Genomic DNA, 12148 nt, shown 5'->3' on the forward strand with positions numbered 1-12148 from the left:
TTGGTCTCAGAGATTTAACCCAGGTGTGCTTCACAATTGAGCCATATCCACAGCCTTTTTATTTTTGAGGCAGGGTCTTGCTAAATTTCTTAGGGCTTTTCTAAATTGCTGATGCAGGCCTCGAACTTGTGATCCTCCTGTCTCAGCCTCCTGAATTGGATGATAGCACCTGGCATAAGCATAATTTTTTAAATGTTCAAAATCACAATGAATTTTTTTAAAATATCTTTTTTGTAGATGGACACAACACAATGCCTTTTTTTTTTTTTTTTAAATGTGGTACTGAGAATCGAACCTGGGTCCTGTCCATGCTATGTGAGTGCTCTACCGCTAAGCCACAATCTCAACCCAAAATCACAATGAATTTTCAGTTATCTTTTTGTGATTGATTTATTACTTAATTACTTTGAAGAGCATACTGTTAAGTTTTATATTTCTAACATTTATTAATTTCTATTTTACGGTTAGTTTCTGATAATGAGCTGTGTATTTTTATTTTTATTTTATTTTTTGGTACTGGGGATTGAACCCAGGAGTGCTTAACCACTGAACCACATCCTCAGCATGTTTTATGTTTTGTTTTGAGACAGGGTCTCACTAGGTTGCTTAGGGCCTCTCTAAGTTGCTGAGGCTGGCTTTGAACTTATAATTCTCCTGCCTCAGCCTCCCAAGCTGCTGGGATTACAGGTATATGTCACTATGCCTGGCGATTTAGGTATGTTTTTTTATTTACCTATTAAGTCAAGTTTGTAATTATGTTATTCAAATATTCTGCAGTAAATTTTATATCATTTTCATGTCTATTTTAATTTCTAGTATGTTGAATTTTTCCATTTTGATAGTGAATATACTTTCCTTGTAGAGCTGTCAGTTTTTTCCTTATATATTTGAGGTATGTCCTTAGGAACATATAAACTTAGAAATTTTATATTACTAAGTGATCTTCTTTATCTCTAATCATGTTTCTTACCTCTTGTCTGATATTTAAGTAGCTATGCCAGATTTTTTTTGGTATTCATTTTCATGAAAAATGTTTACTATTCTTTTACTATTAACCTTTCCACATCTTTGTTTTAGCTATCTTTCATAAACATGATTACGTCTTTAAATCTATCTTTATATTGCAACTGGATCATTTTATAATTTATACCTTTTAGTTTAAAGCTAGCATGTCATTGGGCTTTTTATTGTTCTACATATGATCATTTTTTTCTCATTTCCTGCCTTCTCTTGGATTGATTTTTGATTCTTTATTCTTTTAATGTTTATCTGAGAAATCACAAGGACCTTAGAACAGGATCTCCATTTAGAAGCTCCTTCTCAACTTATGTGCCATTGTGGTTCAATATTTTAATAGTATATGAGTGTAAATATATATATATATTTATATGTATGTGTGTTTATATATATATATATACACTTAATAAGACACACTAGTTGTTTGCTTAGTTGGGTCTTGTGTAGATTGGCCTATATATCTGCCCATTTTTTCTTTTCATTGCCCTACATTCCTTTTATCAATTTTTTTTCTGTCAGAAGAATAATCTTCAGAATTTCTTTTAAAATTTTGCCCCACTTTTACCTTTTTTGGGGGGACACTATTATATATTTTTAGATTTAGATAATTAAGGTACAATAAAAAGTCAATTTCATGGGTTTAGACACATATATTATGCCTGTGTAGCCACAACTTTAAAAAATATATGAAAGATAGAAAAGAGAACATTTCCTTCCCTCCAGATAATTCCCTACTTCCTTTTCCCTTCAGTTTCCCTTCTCCCTATCACTTTGCACTTATTACCATTGATTAATTTTGCCTATGTGTGCATATTACATACAGACAGTCCTCCCTTTACATGATTTCTATACACATAAATTTAATTAATAGGTTTTAATTAAATAATACAGTTCAGATTTTGGTTACTGTAGTATATTAACTGTTGAGTAACTTGTTTGATTTTCTCTGCTGGTAAAGAACAAACTCTAGTGTTTCAAAGCAAGACTCATTTTCAGTGTTTCTATTCTGTTCCAATGAGCCTTGCTTTCTAAGTAGTTATGTTGTTACAGATAAGCCAATACTTAAAAGCTGGAGTGTTTTTCAGAATTCCTCCCAGAGATAGTTTTTAAAATGTCTTATCTGCACCTTTGCATCTAACATCCTTAGGTTCAAGATACTAGAATTTCCCATATAGTTGAACAAATGATAGAGAGATCTAGAAGAAGAAAATTAGTCTCTATGTCCAGTGACTCTGTGACTGGTTCAGTTTGATTTTGGGGAATGAGGAATAAAATGAACATCTATGGCAGAATTCTGATTTTCTTGTTTGTTTGCTTGTATTGCCAAAAACACATAAAACCTTAGCATCTTAGTTATTTTAAGCATATAATACAATAATACTAACTGTAAGCATGTTGTTTTGCAATGAATCTCCATAACTTTTTCATGTTGAAATTTGAGGCTAAACAGATTTCAAATCCAAAATCTATTCTACACCAGGTGTGATGGCACATGCTTGTAATCCTAGCAATGTCAGAGGCGGAGGCAGGAGGATTGCAAGTTCAAAGCCAGGTTCAACAACTTAGTGAGACCCTGTATCAAAATAAAAAGTAAAAAGGGACGGGGATGTAGGGATGTAGATCCATTGGGTTCAACCCACAGTGTGTGTGTATAAAAATCTATTCTAGTACTCTAGGACACCAGAGGGCAACTGTGTGTCATGTCTCAGTATCAGACTGAGGAACATAATGATCTGGTTTCTGACCACAAAAATTACTTGACAGGCTACTTTCCAAATTGCTTTAAAAATCTATTATTTGGTTCTGATTATGTCACTTTTTTTAAAGAAGCATGCCATTGTATGTGTTGAAGTTTATAATAGGTGAAGGTTTCTCATCATAAATTCAAAATCTTAGCATTATTCTCAGGTAGTACACCATCAATTTCAGTTTCTGCTAGTAAACTATTGGTTGTAATATCTGAAAAATGACTAAGTGATGACTGGAAACTATAAAAAGCCATTACCACATCTTATAGCTTGGTTTATCAATGTTATCTATAGAATTCTCTATTTCACTGGTTTGAATTTCTTGGGAGATTCCACTGGGCTAGAAATGAGTTTCTGTAAAAGCATCAATTTGAGTGGCTTTGAATGAAGTTCCCTTAGGGCTGGGTGAAAATGTTTACATCTGAGACTAATGAAAAGAATAATTTATGAACTAAATAGCAAATCACTTGGAGAGTAAGATCATACAGAGAAATCAGAGGAGTCCCATGGTGCAGATATAAAGTTCTGTGAGGTATAAGATATATTTATATAAGGAATAAGGAGATTGCTAGTCCTTTGATGGTTTTTCCCTAGCACCTGTAAAATATTACACTGACTTTTACCCATGTCCAGTGGTGTACCTTATTAATTGATTTATCAAAGTTAGGTTTTCAATTTTTGAAAGATTTACTTAAGAGAGAAATCACCTTAAACTAGACCAAGGATCATAGTTGCTTTCAACAAAGGAATAAAATGAACATCTATGGCAGAATTCTGATTTTCTTGTTTGTCTGCTTTTATTGCCAAAACCACATAAAACCTTAGCATCTTAGTTATCTTAAGCATATAATACAATAATACTAACTGTAAGCATGTTGTTTTACAATAAATATAACTTTTTTATGTTGAAAATTGAAATTCTTTTTCCATTAACCAATTCCCCATTTCCCCTTCCCCCTGGAAATCTGCCATTCTACTTTCTGTTCTTTTTTTTTTTTAATTGGTTGTTCAAAACATTACATAGTTCTTGACATATCATATTTCATACATTTGATTCAAGTGGGTTATGAACTCCCATTTTTACCCCGTATACAGATTGCAGAATCACATCTACTTTCTGTTCTTAGGAGTTTGACTATTTTAGGTACCTCATATAAGTAGAATCATGCATTATTTCCATTTCTGTGACTGGCTTATTTCATTTAGCATAATAACTTCAGAGTTCATCCATGTTAGACAGCATAACACAGAATTTCCTTTCTTGTAAAGGCTGAATAATTGTCTACCGTGTATACCACATTGTCTTTATGCATTCACCCATTGTTGGCTTGTTTCCACCTCTTGGCTATTTTGTATAGTGCTGCAGTAAACATGGGTGTGCACATATCTCTGAGATCTAAAGAACCTGGTTTTGGATATCAGCTACCTAGACTGCACATAGGAATTGTTTTTTTGTTTTTTTATGTACCAGGGATTGAAACCAGGGGCACTTAACCACTGAGGCACATCCTATGTCCCACCCCTTTTTTATTTTGAGACAGGGTGTTTTTTTTTTTTTTTTTTTAGTTGTAGTTAGACACAATACCTTTATTTAATTTATTTATTTTTATGTGATGCTGACGATCGAACCCAGTGCCTTGCACATCCTAGGTGAACGCTCTACCACTGAGCCACAACCCCAGCCCCTTGAGACACGGTGTTTCTAAATTGCTTAGGGCCTTGCTAACTTGGTAAGGCTGGCTTTGAACTTGTGATTCCTGTCTCAGCCTCCTGTGCCACTGAGATTACAGGAAAGAGTTGGTTTTTAAGCCCCAAATAGGGCTTAAAACTGCATATTAGGTAATTTACACTAGAGTCCCTTTAGGCTTTGGTAAAAGCCATTTCTAAATATATTCTGGACAATTCTTAAAAATCTGTTTTATGACATTGCAAGATTCTGCAATACAAACTATCAGCATAATTTTTAAGGTTTGTTTTTCTTGAATGCCTGGTTTATGATTAGTGATTTATTGATCTGGATTTGATAATTTATGATTATGCATGTAGTTTTCCATTTTCTTCTTTCTTATTAGGTGGTTCCCAGTGTTTGACAGAGATCTTATGGTTATTTGGGGGAATATTTGTTTGTAATGTAGTATAACAGCTTAAAATGGCCATAATGTATACTGGAATGTTTTATCTGTGTATGGTGGATGAAGAGGCCCTGACACCGTAAAACTACTGTCATCTTTTGCCTCACATATACCTCCTTTGTCAGTTTCTCACCTTTTGTTCCTATAGGTAAAGCAGTACCAGGAGGCTTTTCTTAGCAACTCAGACTGCAGAGTGGAATCAGATGAGGAACTTAGGCAAAAAAAAAAAAACCACACTTTTTTTTGATTCCCCTGCCAAAGATTTGTATTTAATTGGTTTATTTGTGTGGCCTGGGTCTGGGAATTTGTTAGTTTGTTTTAATGCTTTAAAATAATTTCATAGTTTAAAGAAAGTTACAAAAATACAGAGAAGTCCAGAAGCTGGGCATGTAGCTCCCAGAGAGGGGAAAAAAACAGATTAGAGGAAATTACTCATTTTAGAGGGTTAAAAAAAAAAAAAAAAGCAAAAATCCAAACGGTTATGAGATGGGAAGATTTCCCAGGTCCTTAATTGTCTTTTCAGCTTTGTCTGTCTTTAACGTGTCCATTGAGTTGTATTATTTTTAAAATTGTAATGATATTAGTATAATTTCATGAAGCTTTCTGGTTATTTTCAAATCTGTTTTTTCTTTTTATTCTATTTTTATGTCTTTGTATTTAAACATGTCTGCTTTTAAGTTTCTATTTGGTAGTGCTATATTCTGTAGTTCTTGGGGATCTAATTTAGTTTGTGTTTTTGGACTCTTACTAAGGTTGTATTTTTTTTTTAAATATGTTTTTTATTAGTGCATCACAATTATACTTAGGGGATTCATTTTTACATCCTTATGCATGCACACAATATAATTTGGTTACTTTCATTCACCAATAGGTTGTATGGTTTCTTAATACAGTAAGAATTGGTAATTTTGAATTTTGTATCCATTTTTAGTAGGACTTTTTCTGGGCTTTAAATTCTGTGCATGTCTCAGAGAGGTTTTGCTGAGTGTCTCAGGTTTATATGACCAACCTAGAAACAAATTCTATTTTGAGATCTTATCTTGGGTTTAAGAAGAATGGGGTTCTAGCTAGAATAGCTTATATTCCATATTTGTACAATTATATCAAAATGAATTCTATTATGTATAACTAAAAAGAACCAATTAAAAAAAAAAAAAAAAAAAAGGAATCCCCAGGGGAAATTCCTTGTTATTATTTCCCAGTGCCTAGCAACAATTGGCAAGGTCTCAGGTCTGACTTTCCCACTAATGATTTAATCCTCAGTGGCTTTATGTGAGATTTCTTAGTTTATTCTTTGTGTTGCAGACATCTCTGTGCCCTCATGTTCTGTTTCTGAATTAAAACACCAGACTGTAGGCTACTGAGACAGACAAACCCTGGCTATAACTAGTATAAGTTTTATTATATTATTTACAAATTCTTTGAAGTTTTGCTATACATTTAAAGGATACTTCTTGTATTCAATATCTCTGAGTATTTTGTGGTGAAAGGACTTTAAGATTATCTAGTCTTCTATATTTACAAAAGTTAAAAAGTCTTTTACTTAAATGTTGACTATGAACTGCACGAGGGCAGGGCCATTTCCTACTTAGTTCACCAAAGATTAGTCAGCACCTATTGCTTGGTCCAAACCAGCCACTTAGTAAATGCTTGTAAAATGAATGAAATTTAATTATAAAACTGAGAACCTGGAATGAAGCTATGTTTGGTAATAGAGGTGCAGTTAAGTAAATAAGTGGTCATGTTTGCTTAAACGTAATTGACTATTACTCACATAATATTTTTCAGTCAGAAAATACTGATTTGGAGGGCTTTATTACAAAACTTAAAAATTTATTAAAGAGAAAGTTTTGGTTAAAAAAAATCAGAGTTCAATTTTGAATTAATAGTATGGTACCAAAAATGTACCAAATATTAGTTAATATCAACAAAATCATAATAGCTTACATTTGAGTGGTGGATTGATGATCCCTTTTTTATCCTTTATTTTCCATACTTCTTATCATGTGATTTTTTAAAAAGAAATATATTAGCAGGGCACGATGGCACATGCCTGTAATCCCTGTAGCTCAGGAGGCTGAGGCAGGAAGGATCATGAGTTCAAAGCCAACCTCAGCAATTTAGTGAGGCCCTAAGCAACTCCGTAAGACCCTACCTCAAAATAAAAAAGTAAAAAGGGCTGGGGATGTGGCTTGGTGGTTAAACACCCCTGGGTTCAATCCTCGATACCAAAAAAAAAAGGCATTCTTAATTTTTTTTATATTTAAATACACTAAAAGTTGACAAAACTTAAAAATTTCAGAATTAGTTTTATTATTAAAATATTTGCAGACTTTTATATGAAAACACAGAAAAAGATCTTTCTGATACTCAGCGACATCTTGCTAAGAAAAAATATGAACTACAGCTTACTCAGGAGAAAATTATGTGCTTGGATGAAAAAATTGGTGAGTTTTTTTTTTCGTTACTTGTATTTTTTTCTTAAGTCTCATAGAAAAATGTGTTCTGTCTAGTTATAAAATAGATAAACTTGGAAATGGATCCTTAATCTAAAAGTTTATGAATCAAAATGAAAATTTATTTTTATTTGATAGTAAGATTATTTTTACTTAGATTTAGGATCATATTTAGTTATGACTTAAAATTGTCAGTGAAGAAATAGCTAGACAAAATAGTTACCTTTTTAAAATTTATGATGATAAATTTTAAATTTACCGTTTCAATATGATGCAGCTTGCTCACAACTGTTGTAATGAAATAGTGTATGCATGTGTGTATATAAATATATACATATCTATAGACATAAAACTTTTGGTGGAAAGTATACATATGTTTGGCTATGTCTAGGATATCACTTGGGTTTATAATGAAAATAACATTTATAAAATCTATGTGTTTTTTTACCAGTGATCTGTACAAAAGTATGGTCACAACTTAATCTTTTTAGAAATATACAGCAGAATTTTTTCAGGGCTTTAAAAGAGCCTATTTTTAATCTGAGGAAAAAATTTTAACATTTGCTATTATGTAGTTGAATAAATGTCTGGCATGAACAATTAGGTAGAATTTCTGTTAATTGAAACAAGAAATATTAAAAGAGGAATATAAAAGGGAATGTTGAAGGAAAACTCATTTTTTGATGTTTTGAGTCCAAGTAAAGATGTAAAGTAAGAAGTTGGATATATGAGTTTGTATCTCAGAAGACAAATCTAAGCTAACAATATATATTTGGGATACGTCAACCTACAAATTATATTTTAAAACCATAAGATCACATAGGAAGAATATAGAGAAAGAGGAGATGATGATCCAGGACAGAATAAGAAGAAGCAAAAGAAGTAGGAAGAAAACCCAGAAGTGAGTGTTATTTTGAAAGGCAAGAGAACCAAGGATTTTTAAAAGGGAGGGTATGATCACTTGTCAGGTACTTTTAAGTAATGAAACAAGATGAGGATAAAAATGTGTTTATAGGATTTGTCACATTGGAGTTTTAAAGTTTAAATAGTCTTGGGTGTGGGTTTAGAAATGGGAAGTGAAGTACAGATGGAAAAGATTAGAAAAGTCTTTCAAGAAGTTTGACTATTGAAAGATAGCAGAAAAATAAGGTGGTAGATTGCATGGATGTGAAGTTGAGGATTTTTTTCAAGCTAACAGATATAAGAGCTTTTTAAGAAATTGATTGATTGATTGGAAGTGGTAATGAACTCAGATATCAGAACACCCAAAACATGTGGGTTGCCTTAAAGGAAGCACTGCCTGCAAAAAAAAAAAAAAAGACATGATGCATTTTCAAATACTATGTGACATATGACAGTACCTCCCTTGACACTGAACCCAAGTGATCCTTGGTAGGGTTTAACTTGACGGGCAGTATCTAGAGGTCTGGTCTAGCAGAGATCTTCTTGTAGAGCTCTAGACCTGTGGTTTTCAAATTTTGGTGTATATCCTAATAACCCAGTAGATAAAGATCACTAGAGCCAAACTCCCTAAAGTAGTAAGGATCAGAACTCTTGTATCTTAACCAATTTCCCTAGGCAATTCTGAAACCCTAGGACCTCTTCTCTAGACCAGTGGTTCTCAGCCCTTTTATTGTGCATTAGAATCACTGTGGGACATGGGGAGAAGTGTGCTTGTTAAAACATAATTTGCTGTGCCTACTCCCAGGATTTCTGATTCAGTGGTCTTGGGTGGGGACGTGAGAGTTTTCACTTCACAGATGATGCTGATGGTACTGGTTGAAAAACCACAGTTTCAAAGCCTTTGTTCTATAGCAATCCTTTAGCCAGTCAGCATTGCCATTGCCCCGCCAGTTCTCACAAATAGAATTATACTTTCTTGGATGACATGTTCCCTTGGAATATTAGAAAAATCAGAAAAAAATAAGAATATTGCAAGATATTTGACTCTAATAATGACTTAGTTGAATAGTTTATTAATACTTATTACCTACCAATTTTATATGCAGCAGTCATTCTAGTCTGTGGAGGGAAAGGAGGTGACATTAAGGGTGGCAGAAACTACAGGTTATTTTGATATTACACCTATTGCATTCATCCACCCTCTCTTTCCCACCACCCAGCTTTCCTTCACTATTCTAATTCAAAGGTATTATGTTTTTATGTTTATGAGCCGTTTAGAATTTCTTGATGGATTGTATTTTATAATCACTAATAAAAAGAAACATTTTTATTTGGAATATTGTACTCTTATTTTTAATCATGGAATATAATATAGAGGAACTTTGAAAAGTATTTCAATCTGTTTGAACTGGAAAAAGATTTGTCTTGATTAAACCAACACCTTTATGATTACATATTTAGATAATTTTACAAGGCAGAGTATTGCACAGCGAGAAGAAATCAGCATTCTTGGTGCAACCCTCAATGATCTGGCTAAAGAAAAGGAATGCCTGCAAGCATGTTTGGATAAAAAATCTGAGAATATTGCATCCCTTGGAGAGAGTTTGGCCATGAAAGTATGTTCTGAGAACTGGGTAGACAAGGAATGTTTAAATGAAATATTTAAATATTAAACTGTAGTTTGCTTGAATCTGAATAAAGTAATAGGATTTTCCTCAAAGTTTTTTTCTAGAGAGCTAAAATTTAAAATCTGACTTTGAAATATTTAAGATAGTCTTAGGAAATACATGAGCAAATTTACTAGGTAACATTTTAAATTGATTTTTCTATTATGAATTAGTGACTATTGTTCACTGACAATAACTAACTCAAATATCAAAATAAGGTAGTGAATCTGATTTCTTCTTAAAACCATTTTCAGGTAGTCTAGGAGGCAATATGTTTGCTCCATTAAACTGCCCTTGTGGTATGAACTAGGAGTACCTTTTTATATCATCCTCAGCCTTTGAGAATAGATCATATGGTGCTGGTGCATAAAGCTGGATGATAATTCATCCCATATGTTTTTTAAAATTTTATTTTAATTTGTTATATATGAAAGCAGAATGCATTACAATTCATATTACTCATATAGAGCACAAGTTTTCATATCTCTGGTTGTTTACAAAGTAGAGTCATAACATTCATGTCTTCATACATGTACTTAGGGTAACGATGTCCATCTCATTCCACCGTCTTTCCTAACCCCGTGTTGTTCCTTCCCTTCCCCCGTGTTCCTTCCCTTCCCCTCTCCCCTTTGTCCTATCTAGAGTTCATCTAACCCTCCCATGCCCCCACCCCACCAATCACATTATGAATCAGCAGTCTTAAATCAGAGAAAACATTCAGCATTTGGTTTTTTGGGATTGGCTAACTTAGCATTATATTCTCCAACTCCATCCATTTACCTGCAAGTGCCATGATTTTATTCTCTTTTAATGGTGAATATTGCATATATTTTGCTCTTGTTGTTAAACAAAAAAGGTCATGTTTGAAGGCACTATTGGTTTTAGCTCATAAATTGTGAAGCCAGTTCCTAATCTGTTTTCCACATGTCTTAAGCAATAACAGCATCAGTAGAATAAGGTCTTCCCACATTCCAAGGAAATGGATTCATGAAAATTCATCCATCCCTTTACCCATTCTTCAAACATTTATTGACATATTATGTTAAAACTGAGGGTTAATGAGCCTGTAGTGGAGCCTAATACACAGAGAGATAAATATATTATTATGATTGACTTTGTTAAATGCCATAATGACACAAGAAAAATGTTTTATTGGAGTTTGACAGAAATACATCTTAGACAGCCTGAGAATTGGGTTAGGGGAGGAGGAATATCTAGGGAGTCTTCCAGGAAGTAACAGTGCCTGGGCTTCCCTGAAAAATAACTAGAAATTAGCCAGAAAAATATTTAGGGGACTAGGACAGTGATACAGACAGGTAGAGCAGCTTACTTCAAAGCTCAGTGGCTTTCAAGAGAGAGTGACATGAGTCTTCCTGATATGGTCAGAGATAGGTATAGATGGGTATGGAAGGGCAAAAGATGAGATGGAATAGAAAAACAACAAATCTCAAAAATGCATGTGATGCTGAACAGGTCATTATAATGTATATGAAATGTTAGAGTTTCATTCTTTAATATTGTTGTTGCTTCCAGTACTGGTTATTGAACCCAGGGGCACTCTTCCACTAAGCTGCATCCCCAACCTTTTTATTTGTTTAAATGTTGAGACAGGACCTCATTAAGTTGCTGAGACTGGCCTCAAAATTTCAACCCTCCTGCCTCCGCCTCCTGAGTCTCTGGGATTATAGGCATGTGCCACCATGCTAGCTTGCATCTTTATTTTAGAGCATTATTCTGGCAATATAAATCCATAAAAAGATATATTATGAGAAAATGAGAGTAGTGACAGGGACACTAGTTAAAAGAACAGGGGTGAGACCTGTATGAGGATAGTTGCAGTATCAGTGAGAATTAGATCTATTGAGGAAGTAAAATTAATAAGATGTGGTTTCTGCCATGAATAGTTCCTATGAATTAAGTAGGAAACACAGAAAACAGGGCAGATGTAGGTGAGGAAGATTATTCACATGCTGAGTTTAAATTGTCTTTGAGAAATGTAGATGAAATATGCATAGGCTCTTGGATTTTTAGGCTTGGAGAGAAAATTGATGTTAATAGATTGGGGATCATGAGTGTAAATTAAGTCTTCAAAAGACATGAGATAGTAAATACAGGTTTATTGGATGGGAAGTCTTGATCATTATTTTTGAATTTTTATGATTTTAGGTGGAATTTTGCTTCTCCTTATATTCAAAACATTTTTTTGAATAGTTAAGCATGACTTT

At 33.4% G+C, this 12148-nt stretch overlaps 1 protein-coding gene across 7 annotated transcripts in view; it reads left to right on the plus strand.

The window, feature by feature from the left end:
• The window catches only part of Tsga10 (testis specific 10), a 106244-nt gene that overhangs the window by 45541 nt on the left and 48555 nt on the right, over nt 1-12148 (plus strand). For all 7 annotated transcript variants that reach the window (XM_071601852.1, XM_071601847.1, XM_071601850.1 and 4 more), the window contains 2 exons: nt 7229-7344; nt 9718-9872. In XM_071601852.1, coding sequence (XP_071457953.1) covers nt 7229-7344; nt 9718-9872 — 271 coding nt within the window. The remainder of the gene's footprint in view (nt 1-7228; nt 7345-9717; nt 9873-12148) is intronic.

This window comes from Marmota flaviventris, chromosome 14 (assembly GCF_047511675.1).
Source record: "Marmota flaviventris isolate mMarFla1 chromosome 14, mMarFla1.hap1, whole genome shotgun sequence".
Classification (NCBI taxonomy): Eukaryota; Metazoa; Chordata; class Mammalia; order Rodentia; family Sciuridae; genus Marmota; species Marmota flaviventris.